At 31.9% G+C, this 18,923-nt stretch overlaps 1 protein-coding gene across 1 annotated transcript; it reads left to right on the forward strand.

The window, feature by feature from the left end:
* The first annotated feature begins 3,489 nt into the window (after window positions 1-3,489).
* Window positions 3,490-16,338, forward strand: LOC116778872 (integrator complex subunit 6). Its single transcript, XM_032672937.2, has 16 exons — window positions 3,490-3,753; window positions 3,853-3,930; window positions 4,353-4,592; window positions 5,056-5,236; window positions 5,538-5,737; window positions 5,938-6,114; window positions 6,555-6,707; window positions 6,911-7,141; window positions 7,291-7,485; window positions 7,715-7,924; window positions 8,161-8,361; window positions 9,426-9,734; window positions 10,781-10,877; window positions 11,936-12,102; window positions 13,724-13,844; window positions 15,295-16,338. The coding sequence occupies exons 1-16, from the start codon at window positions 3,637-3,639 to the stop codon at window positions 15,510-15,512; spliced, it is 2,895 nt and encodes a 964-aa protein (XP_032528828.2). The 5' UTR covers window positions 3,490-3,636; the 3' UTR covers window positions 15,513-16,338.
* The last annotated feature ends 2,585 nt before the right edge of the window (window positions 16,339-18,923 follow it).

An 18,923-nucleotide genomic window follows, 5' to 3' on the forward strand; every position in this document is an offset into this window, starting at 1 on the left:
GCGGACATTTTTCTAGGTGCTAAAGGGACTTACAAATCCGTAGTACATTATTTTGTTGTATTGTACATAGTTTTTGCGGCGCACGCATATATAGGTTTTCGATTTTACACTTTGGGTTACAAAGTAGCAATTATCTTACGGATTTCAATTTTTTTTAATGAGACGAAACCTCGTAGCACTCAATGGATTCACCGTGCGGGTGCCGGGTCCATCGCGTTGCAGGGAAAGGAGCTTCAACAGTGGCTGGGACTTGCGACTCAAGTGTAAACTTAAGGGACTTCTATTTAACGCGCGTTAAACGCTCACCTCCACCGTATAAGCTCCTCTCTCAACCTAACCAAATTTGAAATGGACCTACTAGGGCTGCCATCGAAGTACGTTCCAAGAATGAATTGATATTAGTTCTGGACAGGCCCAAGTCTTTAAGTGGGTTGTAGAGAGATTTTGCCGTTATATCTCTCGCTCCCACTTCTAGCGCGTACAAATCCACGATGATCCTATTTCGAGTGAGTGCTTTTGTGAGCTCGTAATATTTATTAACCTTGAAGGCATTATCTTTGGGGATGTTGGTTTCTCAAGGAACCGTATGCTCTATTATCACAACGCGATTTAAAATTCACGAATACATAAATATGTCTGGTCTAAAGGCCGTCGCCCAAATATCCTCTGGGATTTTGAGTTGTTTCTTATACGTATCCATCATTATAGTCCAACCCGAAGCCGCTTTAAATATAGAGTAAGACTTGACGTTTGATTTTATACCCCTAGTGCCTTCTTTCACAAAACCTACTGATCGCTCGTTTGTGGTGATTTCCCTTTGCAGTCTGGCTAGCGAAAGACTAACCGCTTCACGTATGATTTCCAGAATCCTATCGAGACGATGCAAGTATTGTCTGCTATCCAGGAGTACCTTACATCCCACCAGCAAATGCTTAGCAGTTCCAACTGCCTTCCCACAGATATAGAAAGATTTTTCGGTACCTTTACCCCATCTTACTAAATTACTTTATATTATAATCTAAAGCCTTCCTCGATAAATGGACTATTTAACAAAAAAGAATTTTCCAATTTTAATCAGTAGGTCTTGAGATTGGCGCGTTTAAATAAACAAACTCTTCAGCTTTATAATATTAGTATAGATTTTACTTAAAATTTTAATTTTTATCATATCTTATTTTGGTAACAAACCATTTAACAACGTTTTCAAATTTAGAACAATAAAACTTTTACTATCTCAACCATTACCCAATAAAAAAACTTCTTTTTTGTTACAAACAACTTCAAAAAGCAGTAATACTTTTTTTTTTTCTTTCTATTAAATAAGTTTTTTACCACAGTTACAACAAATTACATGGATACATGGATGTGTTGGAGGCAAAAAAATGTGGAAAAAAGATAAGTTAATAAATGTTAATAATAAGGGTATCTGCATGATGTACATCGAGCAAGAAGTTCGTCATAACGGCAACGTCGCTGAAAACGGAAACTACAAACCGGCAACGTTTTCAAATTGACTACGTTCAAAACAACTATCTCTGGCTCACTTATCACATATTAAGAACTATTATATATTATATACAAATGCCTGAACGATATTTACACATATACTTATTTCTCTTAACATTTTAAAATAGCCTTTAGCTAAATCTCTAAACAATTTTACGATAAATTAGAATTCCATTCAATGAATTATTTGTTTCCAAAAATTTTTAGTAATGTATTTATATTACCAATGGAAATGAGAAAAACAGCAATATAAAAAAAACGTAACCTTATTTTATTAGCAAAAAGAAAGGATTTTAAATTTTCTACTTACCGTACAAAAAGAAGATTGACATAGAATAAAGCTTTATGAATGTGATTTTAGGAAAATAAGAATTGTCAGTTTTCATTACTATGTATCTCAAGGACAACGCATATTTTTTAAATTGTCTGTAAATGTTTCTATACTTAAATTCTTTAATTGTTGTCATAGATCGAGGAAATACAAAATTGTCTAGAGAAATTATGTTAAAAATGCCATCATATGATAAAAATAAGTAGTATATTCATCCACGCTCACAGAGTTGGTAAGTTTTGTTAGGCAACATAAAAGCGAAAGTTTTAATTAAAATTATTTTGAAATAACATTTCGAGGAAAGTTAAAAAAGGATTACTTTGAAAGTTTTAATAATATAGCAATTTTACAAGGATAACGTTTACAAAGTATTTTTATAATACTAGGAAATCCAGTCTTCAGTTCTGCCCCTTGACCCTCAGAAGCAGTGCGCAAGCGTAGCCTAGCAACGGTACCTGTGTGAAATGATGATAATGATGACAGACCTCCAACGGACAGTACAAGTAAAGTCAAAGCACATTTTGTGACAGTTTAAAATGAAAAAAAAAAACAGAATCTAAATTTATTTTGTTATAACAAGGTTATTGTTTTTTAGTGTTTTCAGTGACTGTAACTTAAAGAAATGTTCATTAAAATTTGAAAAGTGCAATGTCCTAAAACAGTTTTTCAGCGTATGTAAGTAAGAAGCAACTCTGATGTCAATTAACATAAGTATTAAATAATCATTTTTATTTTAGATATCTCATAACAAGAATATTAGAATTATTTATATAAATTATTAAAATAATACAATTAAATGTAACTGTGTTAATTATACTTATCAAAAAATAAATTGTAACTGCAGTTTAGTTTTTTACGAAAACATAATATTTAATTAAAATATGTTTGCATGAACGTCGACTTAGATTAAAAAGTTTGTTCCTCCAGTCCTATATTATGTATTCGTAATTAATCATAAGTGATCATGATATCATGCAAGTAATTTAAATTTGCCGCTGTCTCCGGTAGAGTACTGATTATAATTAACGAGTAAGAAAGGCATAACTATTTTCAAGTTCCTTATAAATTTTATCTATTAAAAATAGACATCCTAAATAAGTGTCATTGTTGAACATTATTTAAATTGTCACTTCAACGGCAGATTACAAAATATTATTAAAATACTTGTATTTTAATCCTGTTCACTTAGTTGTCAGTGTTGCTATTTTATTTCTTTTGCCTTGTTATGGGGCAATTTTAATAATAATGATAATATGTTTAAAAAATATGGAATAAAGTTTAGTTCTTTCTTCAAAAAAATAAAAAGGATGTGCTTAAAGAAAAAATTTTGAAACAAAACAAATTCTTTACATCACAAAGACTACTTTAAAGCTAAAGTTTTCTTTATTGTCAGACAAGTGGAATACTTCACCATTTTTCGATACAGTAAATTTCGCTTTGGAAGTAAATAATATCAAACACAGTAAAAAGACTTATATTTTAAAAGATTTATTGACATTAAATAATATAAAACTTTTGTCCAGGGTATTTAAACTGATGCAATGGCAACATTAAACTTAGGCACGATCTTTGCCGAACGTTTTTCTATTGGAGACCGAGAATAACCGAACGTATGATTAGGTCACGTGGTACTTTTGGAGTCTTCGTGGCGTAGCTTGTTCAGCTGCTCGTCGAAGCGGCTGTCGGACGGTCGCCTCTCAGCGAGTCTGCGTACAATGTAGCAGCCATTTTTGTTCTTGTTCATAATAGCGTGCGCATATTTTAATGTATTTAGAAGAATATTTAGGAATTTTTTCACGATGACTATTATAGTCTTTTTAATAGATACATCAGCTTCTATGAACCAAAGAGCTTATTTGGGCGGACGCCCAACGTTGCTCGATGTAGCCAAGGGCGCTGTGGAAACGTTCGTAAAGGTACGTGCAGTGTCATCGACTCCTTAAACCGCCTCGTTTTGTGATCGATTTGTTTATCGCGTGTTAAGTGTGTGAAGCTTATGAAATAATATGTCTTAGGTTCGTCAACGATCTCCTGAAAGCAGAGGCGATAGATATATGCTTCTAACTTTCGAAGAGCCACCCGCGAACATCAAGGTTAGTATATCAGATTGAACACGTTTTTGGGAGTAATTCCTGTTGTTGTTGCATAGACAATAGCATTACTGGCGGCTTAGTTGACATAGTACAATATTCACTGCAATCATTAATCCAGAACATGAACATACGTTAAAAGAACGGATTTTACTTTAATATACAACACGACGTAAACAGGACGAACCGCTGCCGTTGCTGCCTTCGCGATATCGCTCGCGACTGCGCTCTCGTAGTGCTCTCATTGGTTGAGAAAACGTTATTAACGAAATGGCGAATTGGGGGGAAATATGATTTGATGAGTGTTCATAGTAATGTAATTGTGGTTTTCATTTGGGTTGATAACAATAATTTGTACAATATTTAGTCTTCTCTTATTGTGAAGTATATTTTATATTAATAAAGTAAATCTTTTCTTATTACAGGCTGGTTGGAAGGAGAATTTGGCTACTTTTATCAATGAATTAAAGAATTTACAGTGCCTTGGTTTAACAACGATGGGAGCTGCTCTCAAGCATGCTTTTGATGTTTTAAATATAAATCGCATGCAGACTGGAATAGATACGTATGGCCAGGGAAGATGTCCCTTTTACCTTGAACCATCTGTCATAGTTGTGATTACTGATGGAGGAAAGTTATCAAGCAATGCTGGCATCCAAGAGGAGGTGTGTATTAGATATTATTTATTTCTTATAAGAATATAATGAACAAGATTATGAGATGTCCATTTGATTAAGATGGAAGTTAATGTTTAGTGTTAACAAAAAATATATTTACTACATTTATTGCAACAAATATTGTCATTCAAACTAAAATGACATAAATGTTCTCAAGTTATCACTTTGAAGTTAGGCTTGTGTACAAATTACTCAATATAAACATTGCTACCCATATCTTATCTTACAAAAGAATGTTGGCTAAACAAGTTTTTTCATCTTTATTGTATAATGCCATGGTTCAGATATGCCATTGTATGTTGTGGTATTTTCTTCAATTTTGCACCTAAAAGGTTATCAGGAAGCAAATAAGTAAATTACTCCTACTAGATGAATATATATATTCAATTAATCATTATATTCTTGTAAATTTGAATGTTGTATATATTAAGTGTTTTTATTATTTTTACAGTTTAATTTACCAATGAATTGTCCTATTCCCGGTTCCGAGCTTACTAGAGAGCCTTTCCGTTGGGACCAACGTTTGTTTTCTTTGGTTCTGAGGCTAGCGGGAACTCCAGCTGTAGAAAGAGACTCTGGTCTTGTGCCCTCTGATTCATCACCTATTGATGCCATGTGTGAGGTCACTGGTGGTGTGTAGTCATTATCTAATATTATTAATATTCACATAAATTATATTTTGTTGTTTATTTTTGTAGGTAAATAATAAAGTGTTTATTTTTTATATTACAAAGTCTTATAAGATAGTGTAGTGTATTTACTACAAGTTTCCAATCGGATGTTAAAGTTATGTTAATTAGATTTCTGTTGGAGAATACAAATTTGCAAAATAATATATTAAATTTTAATAACACTGTCTGGATTTTTTTAAAACTGCCTTATTAGTTTAAAACTAAAAAGAAGTACTAATTTATTTATTCTTTATATTTTAAGGTCGCTCATATTGCATCACTTCTCATCGTATGTTGATGCAGTGTATAGACAGCTTGGTCCAAAAAGTCCAAAGCGGTGTGGTTATCAACTTTGAAAAGATAGGTCCAGATCCACCTCCCATAGATGGTGGTAACAGGGAGGGAGAACCAGAGGAAATTACTCAAGAAGATAAAGAAATGGATATCGATGAGAGAAATGGGGTATAAAACCTAAATTAAATTTATTAGTTAAGAAAAAATTTGCTATTTCTCTATATAATTAATCATATATTTTTTCAATTTATATGATTATTCATGAATCTAAACAGTAAAAGGAAAGGTTGTGACTATTCAATGATTGTTTAAGTATAATGTCATTATTATTGACATTTATTTAGTAAAAATATTGTTTATATTTCCAGCGTTGGAATGGAAATTCATATCAGACAGGATTACCCAACCAGGCAAGCACACCAGCAGCTTGGCATTCATGTCGACGACTTATCTATGTACCAAGAACTGTCTCACAGAAAGGCTTTGCAGTTGGCTACTGGCCTATACCCGAGTCATTTAGACCAGATCCTAATGCCGGTACTTTGGTGAGTTTTGTATACATTCATTGGAGATAGTAAATATTTTTGTAGTGATTATTTTAATATGTAATTATCCTTTAAAAATGATAATTATATGTATATAAGTATCTAATACTTAAATTTCCCTTAGTTTTCATTAGAAATGCTTGCATACTAGAATAACACATAATCACATTTGCATTTAAAAGTGCATAAATTTGAATAAGTTAAAAGGATATGTAAGTCAGGCATTCTTGAAGCATCTAATTAAGTATTCTCAATACAGCCTACCACTTGCAAGGTTGGTTGGTCTCTGTTAAATTTTTATTTTTATGATCTGTCCTTGTTTACAGCGAAACCCGATCTTTAAAAATAATAAAAATAATAATCAAGTGTTACATGTATGAAACAAAATTATAATATTATATCTTAGAAGCGTGAAACTAATGAACTTGTTCTTATTATAGCCTCCTCGGTCAGCTCATCCTGTGGTCAAGTTCACTTGCTCCAGTCAAGAGCCAATGGTCATAGATAATTTACCATTTGACAAGTATGAACTTGAACCCAGTCCACTTACACAGTTCATTTTGGCAAGGAAGCAACCAACAATTTGCTGGCAGGTTTGTACATATTAATTAATTATAAAATTTCCTTTATTATTTTTGTGAATTTCAACCAAATGATTATAAATTCCTCCTAATCACAAATTATAACATCAATAACTTAATAAGTAAAATAATAGAATATATTTTTTTTATTTGTGTTTATAAGTAAGGATATAGTTTTATCAGTTATTTTAAATATAATTTTTATTTGTTTTCAGGTATTTGTTGCTAACAGTGGCTGCAAAAACTCTGAAGTCAGTCATCCATTTGGCTACCTAAAAGCATCAACGAACCTGACTTGCGTCAACTTGTTTGTGTTGCCTTACAACTACCCAGTGCTTTTGCCGTTGTTGGATGATTTGTTTAAAGTTCATAGATGCAAACCAACGCCAGAGTGGAAAATGGCTTTTCAGCAGTATTTGGATCGCATGCCATCGTATTACGTTACGGTAAACGTTTCAACCTATTATTAACTTACTAAAAAGATACATTGAAAAATATAAAACATATGTTTGTAAATAAATGGTTGAAGATTTTTATATTATTTTCATTTATTTGAATATTAGCCAATTTCATCAATAATAATATTTTTTTGTAGCCACTCCGGCGGGCATTAACGAAAATGGGAGCGTCAACACCGTTGGTGCAGAGCTTGATTCCAGATACACAAGACAACTCACTGAGCTTCTGTGTATTAAACTATTTGAAAAGACTGAAAAACCAGGCGAAAATTGAATTCGAAAAACTTTGTGCGGATGTTATAAACAAGGCATCGACTGGAAATAATCAGAAGGTGAGAAAATCATTCATAAAATTAACATTATTTGTATTTGTAGGTCATTTGACAATTTATGTTATTTTTGTTTCGTTTTATATATTTTTAATAAACAATTCCACTATTAGTGATTCTAAACAATTAAAAGATTATTTGAAAATTTTAGATTTGTCTCATTTACAGCCAAAATCAGTATCCATATCCTTTTAGTATAGTTTTTTATTATAATATGACATTTTGATTACAGGTTGCAGAAAGCGTGCGGGTAATGCCGCGATCTCCTCTTAAGAAAGATCTAACAACGCATCCGTGTCTACAAGACAAGTTTACGGCTCTAAGAGATCAGTTGAACGAATTCGGCGGTTTTGTTGTGGGTCTATCGCGTGGACGACATAAAACACAGGCCCATACGTATAGAAACCCTTTTGATATACAGAGGCGAGATTTATTGGATCAGGTATGTCATTAATTTTATCTAAAACAAGAGTTTATATATAATAAAAAAAAAAAAATCATCATATCGTGACTAAGTTATCACTTTCACAATGTTTTTTCTCTAAATAAACATGAAATACTTGAAATCATGAGGCATGTGTTATTAGTATTTTAGGTACAATTTGTGTTATTCCATACAATACGTAACTTAAAAATTTGCTAACATGGCTAAAAATACGGTATTTTTTTATTTTTCAGGTGGTGAGAATGCGTGCTAATTTCCTTCAACCGTCGTTAGCGCATACACGTTTAGTAGATGAAGATAGTTTACATTCGATGCCCGTTGCTCAAATGGGTAATTACCAGGAATATCTAAAACGTATGACGCCGCAGTTACGAGAGATCGAATCGCAGCCCGTGAGGCAACATATGTTCGGAAATCCATTTAAGATAGATAAGGTGAGACTAAACAGTTGATATAGTTCTAATTGAGGTGCTTTATTAAATCATTAAATTAAAAAAGGTACTCTTATATTCCTTAAGAAAAAAAATGGCTTTAAATGATAGTTAAATGATATGAATTTTTAATTAAGATTTGGTGTCTACTTCTTTTGTCTAAAAATATTATGTATTGGCACTTGCTTTTACTTTGACCCCTTTATTTTCAATCAAGGAAACTGCTTTACTGTAGGCAAACCATCAAATGTAACTTTCTAACTTTCCTTTGGTAACATTCTTATATTCTGCTCATTTAATTAAAATATCTTCTTAAGGTATCTAGACTCTAAACTATCTTATTTGGATATAAATTTATTTAGATATTGGTCCAAAATACCTTCTTTTTATGTAACAGATAAAAAAAACAAATTCTATTCACTGTCTTTTTTATTCATAAAGTCATATCTTAAGGAATTAATCAATATATTTTAAAAAGTTAGAACCCACATTTCAGTCATGATGTACAATTAATGCCACACTCCAATTAATTTACATAAACCCTTAACAAGTTGTTCATACATAAATGGTCCGTGTACTGTCAAGAAACTAAATCACTCCATAATATTATTTTGGTTTAGTCACTCATTTGATGATAGCATTGGGACTTTTAAATAAAATAATATATCAACTTTAAATGATATACAAATGTATATTATAATAAGTGATGTTATAAAAATTGGAATACAATTACTATATTTGGGTCATATTATTAAATTATAATTATAGGAATTATTTTTTTATTGTTTCTTCATTAGTTTTTTTTGTAGCTAATTTGAGGACAGTGCTATGTAGAAATAATAAATAGCGAATTCCGTCCTCTGAGGTCTATTCTATTATAGTACAAAATTTTGTGTAAAAGGTTCAATAAAAAAACTATTTATTTGTAAATAATACCTAGCAAGAACAAGAATGTATTCATAGAATATTATACCACGACTTGTCCTATAACATTTCCACATGCGCATCTGCATATTTACGAGAACGCTATTATGATCAAGCTATAACTATTCTTCCTTTTTTTTCAGCGCATGATGGTGGACGAGGCGGATATAGATCCCTTGGGTGCGGTGCGGGGCTCCGCTGGCGGCGGTGTCGGTGGTAAGCGGGGGACGGAGAGCCCACGGGCGGTGCCGCCCAAAAGGAAGGCAGGACCCATACCGCACCACGTGGTGGCGAGGCGGCCGTCCACACCGACGGTGATCACACAGCCGCTATCACCTCAGCCGCCACTAACACCGCCGCCCGCCGCTCCACTGTCGCCTGTGACGTCACGTAGACCGGCATCACCGCTGGCGCCGGTACCGTCGGACCTACCGTCAGGGAGACCACCTGAGGTATATATTTATTGAGTTATGCTATTATGAGTATCTTTTTTGAGGAATAAAATCCTCATGTCGTCTCATTTATAGGTTTCCTTATAAAAATAATATGATAACCGGTTTTTGAAGTTATTTCTAATGATATCACAAAAACAAATAATACATCTTAATATTAAGGCAAGTTTATATATTTCTGCTTTAAAATCTGTATTTCATATAAGCCAGTGAAGACACTAATGGGATTATTTTACTGTGGGTGTAGTGTAGTCTACTTAGTCGGTTTTGAGAAATGTAATCCTTAAATAAGATCTTTACATAAATTTCTCGGTAGAGATAATATTTTATAATTTTAATCGCTTTAATGATAAAATAGTAAATACTTGCTCATTAAGATATGTTGACATCTGGGTCAAAATTTATTATAACTTTTTACTTTTCAATATGGTCAGGTTAATTTTTAAACGACTTTTTTTAAGTTTTCGCATTGGACCAATATGTATGTTTTATATTCCAAAAATTACAGGCTAGATACAAATAGGGTCAATAAGTACTGTAATATTTTTATTTTTTCGATTTGTTTTTTATTTTTATTCTGTATGTAAAGACAGACGTTTTTTCATACTGCATACAGAGTATGCCATCAATACAGATAATATACTAGCTGCAAACGTTTTGAAGTGGCTTATGGATTAATCTTTAAACCCAGCGACGATTCCTCACTTTATTTCTATTATTCTTTCTATTAATGAATAAACTTAAAAGTCTAACTTATATTTAGTTTCTTTATGAAATTTATACAGGAAATAATTAAACACAAGTAAAATACATTGTTTTTGTGCGTTAAATAAAATATACAGTAATAAAACATATCTATCGCAAATTGCAAAGAAATTCTAACGAAATATATTAGTATAATATTATTTATTATATTATATATATATATATGTGTGTGATGTTCCCAGGGAGCAAACTAGGAATTATTTGTTGTACTCATTTGTTGTTGTTGGAGAATATTTTTTGTTATAGAATATGTTTATATTTTTATTTATATCATGTTCTAGGAGCCTCCCTGCCCGGACGGCGGTCCGCCCACTCCGGCACCACCGCCAGCCGCGCCCGCAAATCTACCACCAGTTGTCAAGCCTTTTCTTAATGGAGGTAGGTATTTTTGATACGCTGTAAGCAAACCTTGGTTATTAATATATATTTTCATAAAATACATCTGTATAAGATGTACTGATATAATAGTCCAAATAGATCAAATATATATTTTTCTATGATTGGATTATAAAATTAAACATTACAATTTCTTGTGTTTTCGTAATATCACAGACTATATATATATATTATCACATATTAATAAGGAATATATATATATATAAATATATATTCCTTATATATATATAAATATATATTCCTTATATATATATATATATATATATTCCTTATTAATATGTGATATTGTTAATTAAATGGTGAACAAGACATGAATGATTGATTGTTGATTGAAAACCTCAACAAATTTACATAATCCAATTAGTACTGAATATTGTGAGCGGTAGCATTTTTTTTACTTTTTGTGTTTTTTTAACTGTTTTAAAAGTTATAAATGTTAATAGATTGAGAAGGCTGTTACAGAAAGAGCAGGTTTTAAAATATATGAGGCATATAAAATTCATTTTCTTGCTAACTTTTAATATCACACAAAAATATCCGTTACAGTCCATTAGTAATTTATTACATTTATCAGAACTCAGATTTGATTTATTTGAAATGACTGAGTGAGAATATATAATACTACCATTTTTAATAAAAAATAATCCTTTTGTTATGAAGTATATATAAATATTATATTAAATAAAATTCAGTGATTAATACCTATACGGTGAGACGACGATTAATTATGTGGGAATGGGAACATATACATTTTTGTTTAGAAACAAAATACAAAAATTTTGAGACAATCTTAGCCTTTAAAGGTTTAATGTGAGTACATTATTTTAAATAAAAAATAGGTTCATGGCAAAGTAGCTATGAATATTTAATTAAATTTGTTTAAAATTAAAGTTGCTATTTTTGCTAATTTTTTTTATATACATAAACTGTTAATGTTAATTTTATATTTAAAATGGTAAAATGATTTTAATTCGTTTTAGAGATCCATAGATTATAAACAAGGTGTATGTAATATTCAATGATGGTACCTCTCTTTCCAGATGCCTATACTACGATGGGCAAAATGCCGAGGTCTCCGTCCCCGCCCGCGGAGGCGTCTTTGCCGTCACCGTCCCACGATTCACAGGAGCTTCAGATAAACGCTATCATACAGGGCATTGCGGCAGAGAACAATTTCATAGCAAGAGAAAGGAAAAGAAGACGGAAGGTTAAATTTATTTTTGTATTTAATAATTGTATCTAATGATATAACATACATAAATATATTGATACAGACTCTACAATATAATCGCTGTGAGAATCTATAGATACAGATAAGGTTAACATATTAAAAAAAAATCTATAGACCAGACATTTCTATACATAATTGATTTTAATTCAAGTCTGTTTTAACTATGTAATATATGTACAGTTTGTGATGTCTACAAACTAGGATATTAGTATATTTACTTCTCAACAATTGTTTTACTTTCTTTTGATAATATTTTGTGTGAGGTTGAATTCTTTTAAACAAAGTTAGAAATATGTAAAAAAGACTACTACAGAAAATGATCTTGGATTTTAAAAAAATGGTAGATCAAATTTATCAGAATATAATATTTAATAGAATATATTAATTAATAAATCTTAATTCAAACCGCAGACGTCACCTTGTGGTATAAAATGTAAACTGGTAATATACATTAATTTAATGATTGTAGGTAGTAAATATTCAAAGATTAAAAGATAACCAAGCATAAATAAATAGTAATGGAGACCAGTTATTGAGAATGTAGATTTTGTTTATTTTTATAAATATTTTTTGTGAGTAAAGTTAAACATGACTTTACTCACTCCTTAAACCATAGAATACTTTCTAAGTAATTAAATTCTGTAGTAATTCAATAGTAACGAAACAGTTTGTAAGTGATAACTTATTAAGTAAACAGCAGTCTACTTATTGAATAATGATGTAATAGATTTTTTTGTTAATAGTTTATTCATAACTATTATGATAAATTGTTAAAAGATCTTTTGATGTTTTGAGGTGAGATTGTTACATTCTGTCACCAGCGTTTTTTTTATATTCTTGTTGCAGTGTCACGATAAGTACTAAAATTTAAATTATGTTTTTTTATATTCGCGACTTTTAAAGCGCGTTGTACTAATAGAGCTCACGGGTCCTTGGGAAACCAACATCCCAAAAGACCCTGACTTCAAGGTCAACAAATATTACGAACTCACTAAGAATGGGTTCGTTGTAAATTTATACGCGTTAGAAGTAGGAGCGAGAGGTATAACCGCCAAATCTCTCTACAGCTTACTAAAAGTCTTGGGCCTGTCAAGAATTAACATCAATTCATTCTTGGAACGTGCGTCGAAAGCAGCCCTAGTAGGTTCTTTTCAAATTTAGTTAGGTCGGGAGAGGAGCTTGGATGGTGGAAGTGAGCGTTTAACGCGCGATAGATAGGGGCCCCTTAAACCTACACCTGGGTCGCAAGTCCCTGGCACTGTTGAAACTCCTCTCCCTGCAACGCGATGGACCCGGCACCCGCACGGTGAATTTATGGAATCCTGAGAGGTTTCGTCTCTTGTCTTATATTTTACAAAAAACAAAATAATTATGGTCAACAATTACCATTAACTAAACTATGAGTAAAGTATGTGTAAAGGCAACATCTTGCACAAAATAAGAGGTAGATAGATATATGTAAAAAATAAAATGATGGCTGTTTAATAAACTAGTAACTAAGAAAGGGATTATATAGAACTCTAATTTACCATTTAACTAAAATAACTCTGATCCTCCTACTGTTAAGATTAATAAAATATTTATTATATATCTACAGAGCGAGCGTCACGAGCCGCCGGTGCCGCCTCAGCCGACTGCCAAGGAATTGGCCGAGATCAAGAAACACAATCTGTGTGTGAGGGCTGATGTGTACCGAGCTGTGAGGAGGCCAGGGAGAGGTTTGTTCTTATACATTTATGAATAAGAAATATTACTATTGTACTATACTATCATTGAAATGTGTTAGTTGAGACTAATATAGATACTAGGACCATATTTTTTTTGTTTATTATAATTTTTTTATTTTATATTCTATATTCTAATTTATAGATGTATATGTTTTATATAAAACGGGTACATTATGAAAAAAAAACCAGTAACCGGTTTTAAACATTGCCTTTATTTTGAAATTATGAACCCAAATATAATCTAAATATTTGGCCATGACATATATACCTATAAACATATTTAGTGCGTCTCATCATCTTTAACATTATGTAGTTCTTTTGCACTATCAAAATGTTATTCCATATGATTTTGGTTAGCATCTGGTATTAGGATTCTTCTAGAATTAAAGATTTTTTTATTTTATGTAACGACTTTCCAGTATTGAATTGGTAAAAAAATTTGGTAATTCTAAGACTCATTCTAATTCCATATAATTTGTTGGTTAATTTCTAACTCTTTGTTACAATTTCATTAACATTTATATGTCCATTTATCCTATAGTTTTCGTTATGGCTACAGCTTGGAATATTAAACAGAAGTTGGCCAATAATATTAGTTAATTTGTATTAAATTTTATAGCTTTGAGAAGTTAGGCTAATAATAGTCTAGTTTATTGTATTGAATTTAAAGGAATATAAGTTTTAGTACGTAAGACAAATATAGCAGTGTGTATTCAAAGTAATAATATGTATAAGAATCCTTTCATTAACTTGGTTTATATGAAAAGTAGCTAAAGAAATGTAGGTTATTAGTTTATAATTAGGATGAAATCGTTATAGAAAGTACATAATAATTTATATTATATTGTAAAATATATATTTAAAATTATGTTCCCATTGCTATGACGGTGCGATGATAAGGATATTTGGCCTTGCGTGTCTGAACACAATAGATATCGGCCCTTCAGGCTGCTTCGTGACGGGCCGCTATCAGAACAGGCACACTCCCGGTGACGCTGTGAAAGCCTCAAAGCTAACAGTTATATACATTACAAAAAAAAAACAATAGTTATTCAAACCTTCAGCGCCATCTATATCACGGGAGTCCAAAGAAAGTGCCACTCTTTGTTTGGAGTAATTTACAATCAATATATTACTATTATATGAATGATATTTTTGTTAACTTGCATGACAATCCTATAAAACAGGTTTTGCTTGAAAGTGTATATTCGCCTCTTCACAATGGCATTGCAAATTTTTCATATAAATGAAATATGTATGTGACAGTTTAGGCTTTATTTTACATTTGTTATGTTTTGTTAAAATTTTTATCATAAATGTGTTCTTAATTATTCCCTGATAATATTGTTTATTTCAATTAAGATAAACAAATGTTTAAGTGTCAGCTAACTGCTTTATAATCTATAAAAATATTAAATGTAATATTCAATTCTTTCAACAGATTTCACAAAGCTGTTCGAATACTTGAAACAATTACAAGGTAGTGTTGATATAAAGAAGGAGGTGATACGTGACGTCATCAGTGAATCGTTACGTTTCAAAAGGAAGGCTCTAGCTAAGTTGTTGGAAGACTTTATAGCGGGTCTAGAGAAGAACGGGAACAGTGTGTCGGTTAACTTGCAGAGGATGAACTCGTACAGCAACTCCAACCATAGCTAGTGGCTCTTATTGTGTGGACATAAACATATATATAACTTTGTACGGGAGTGTTAATAAATATGTAATATTTAAATAAAATGTTATAATATGGCACTGCCAAATATAATTTCGTTGATATCCTATGAGATTGTTGGTATGAAAATTGAACCGCCTTTAAGGGCTGTGAGTTTTCATGTATTTACATGTATTTACTACGCAAGGCGGCGTTAGTTAAATTTACAACTTGCAAGTATGCATTATTGTTGCATTTACTTTGGTTGATTTGAATATGCGATTGTGATAAATAGTTAAATGTTGAAGGAGATTGAAATCACAAACTATAGTTATCGGCGTTGACAGTAACTTGTTCATGAACATTTATTTGTTGTGAAACAAAATTTTTTTTTAGAAATTTCAGAAACTGTGAAGCTGTAGATTAATTCAGTTTCGGCGATCTTAATAAAGTCAAAGCAATATAGGAAATTAATAGAAATTAATGTTTCATCGAGAGGACTGCTGATAAATTTCAGGTTATGTAAATATGACTTGTAAATATTAGATATTACTATTACCAATGAAACTTGTGTAGGATGTTTTTATGCATCACCGAGTGACCTTTAGAACTTCGAGGTGTTAACGAGCCCGTACAAATAGTATTATGTAAATTATTAAAAATATATATATAAATAAAAAAATATAAAACTACTGATAAATTAGCAGAAAGTATTTTAAAAAATATTTTATAAACTGTCGACTCTTAAACCTGGTCGTCCTAAAGGTCCTTTCGTCAATTGTAAATTGTATATATCATTTTATAAATAAATTATGATCCTTTTTGGATATTTTATTTTGTGTTTTATTAAAGCTTTACTTTAATAATTAATATCAATAGCACTTAAATTTTGTACCATATATATTATGTGAATTAATTATTATATACATAAAAAGTATGGTACTGACAAGCTATATGGAATAAAATTGTAAACGCATGTCTTTCTACACTTTCTAAATTTGATTTATTCTACAACAGATGTCAGACATATTGGTTCATATCGTTAATCTAACAAATTTGACACGAGTAAAGTATCGGACGTCGTTCCAAGGCTTGCCTTAAATTTTAGTATTGAGACAAGTTCTATAGTTTCAGTCGGGTCTGTGCCATTTAGAAGTCTATTTGTCCTTGCTATTAATATTAATGTCTAGGTCTGGTCAACAAGATAGCGAGATCAAATTGAGGCAATTTGTCGGACTAACACAACCGATCTTGATGGAATTGAAGGTTTCATTTATAAAATATGTTATACATATATAAACATTACATTCTTACTGCTGCAACATATGGTATTTCACGCTTAGATTCAGAAATTCACATTTTCTTTTTAGTCCATACAAATATTTTTTAATTCCAGTTTGTTGGATAGACTTAGAGAACGCGTTCGAATCGATACAACACTAGTTAATGATATGAAAGCGTACATATTACTCAAATTTAAAGTTTTCTATTATAACTAAAAAAAGCCTTTGAAAAAATGAGTTACAATGTAGGACTAATTCTGACTGTTGTTTATCTCCAATTATATTTAATATAGTGTTTAAGATCTTAGTGGATAGAAATAGTAGTAATAAGTAACAAGAAAAAATGGTGATGTTGGTTCAAGTTTAACAATAAATACATAGAATCCATTTTAACCTTCGCTGACAATCTCGCCAACTGACACGTAACCCCAAACACTGTCAAGTAGTATTGGATGAAGTGGATAAATTCTGTGAGTAGACGGATGGATTGAGCACAAAACCAAATAGATGTCACTGTCTGTCTGTAGGCGGAATACAAGATATACCTCATAGGATTCGGGATTATCGTTAGGTTGTCAATGCTGTAGATAATAATTAACCAATGAGTAACGCCAAAAAAGACTGGATCTACGATAATTAACTGTAATATCACGATTAAATTAGCCTTTCCTTGTCTATGATTTAAAAAAAACTCTTGTCGAAGTTAGATGCAAGCGTCATAAAGGTGTTGAAGTTGAGGCTCGGGCTCGCGCTATTGGCTGATTCATCAGCTTTATTCAGGGATTGCAATAGTTTTTGATGAATCTAAAAAGGCAGTTGGAGCTCAATAAGCACCTAAGAGTCATATCCTAGGGAAATCCCATGATGACATCGTAACATCACGTCTAAAACCCAAAGTTGTCCCAGTCAAGACTTCAATTCCATAAACAATTTATGATAGGAGTACCGTAATAGAGTAGGGTTTGGATGAAGTAAGAAGGGGAAAGATAGCGATATATATACGTCTTTTAACCGACAAGACGAGAATGCTAAATATAAGATTCATGCGATGAGTTTAAAAATGTAGAACGAGTGGTTACACATAGGAGATTTTAACATCTCATTAGCACTAAAATGGCGCACCTTGATTCATGATTGTTCGCCAGAACTGCTAAAATTTTATCTCAGTGAGTTCTAAATGACTCTCCCAGATCAGAGTAATTTTACAAAAAATTTTACGGTACTAAGTTTTTGCGGTACCTTTACCGAAATTTGTATATATATATATATATATATATATATATATATATATATATATATATATATATTAAGGTAGATAAAACTGCTAAGCATTTGCTGGTTGCAAGGTACCCCTGGATATTGGCCAATATTCGTCGACACGATGGGGTTCTAGAAATCTGTGTGAACGTAAGTAGTGTGTGTGAATGTAAGTCTTGCGGTAGCCAGAGCTCAAAAAGAAATAACAACATACGAGCCTTACTCCACCCTGGAAGCGACTCTGGATTGCCTTATAATGATGAATACGTATGAGAAACAATATGAAATCCAAGAGGATATTTGTGCGTCGGCGTCCAGACCAGACAAATTTTAGTATTCGCCAACTTTAAAGCGTGTTGTGTTAATACGGTTCCTTTTGAAAACCTACATCCCCAAAGACCATGCCATCAAGGTAAATAAGTATTAGGTACGAACTCACAAACGAACTCACTAAGAACAGTTTTGTCGTAAATTTGTATGCGGTAGAAGTTGGAGCGAGAGTTATACCGGTAAATCTCTCTACAACCTACTAAAAGACTTGGGACTATCTAGAATTAACATCAATTCAGTCTTAGAATGTACTTCGAAGGCGGTTGAACGGGGGAGGGAGCGTTTAAGGTACGTTAGATAGGGGGTTCCTTAAACCCACACCTGGGTCGCAAGTCCCAGGCACTGTTAAAGCTCCTCAATCTGAAACGCGATGGATCCGGCACCCGCACAGTGAATCCATGGAATGCTGAGAAGTTGTCGTCATGGTCATCTTTATCCTCCCTTTCTATGTCCAAGGTTGAGATATACGTTTATAAGTATAACCTTCATCATAGTGTGTAAGTTGTCTATAAGGCGTTTATAATGTCTCGGACATAGTTTGTTCTCTTG

This window comes from Danaus plexippus, chromosome 6, assembly GCF_018135715.1.
Source record: "Danaus plexippus chromosome 6, MEX_DaPlex, whole genome shotgun sequence".
Lineage (NCBI taxonomy): Eukaryota > Metazoa > Arthropoda > Insecta > Lepidoptera > Nymphalidae > Danaus > Danaus plexippus.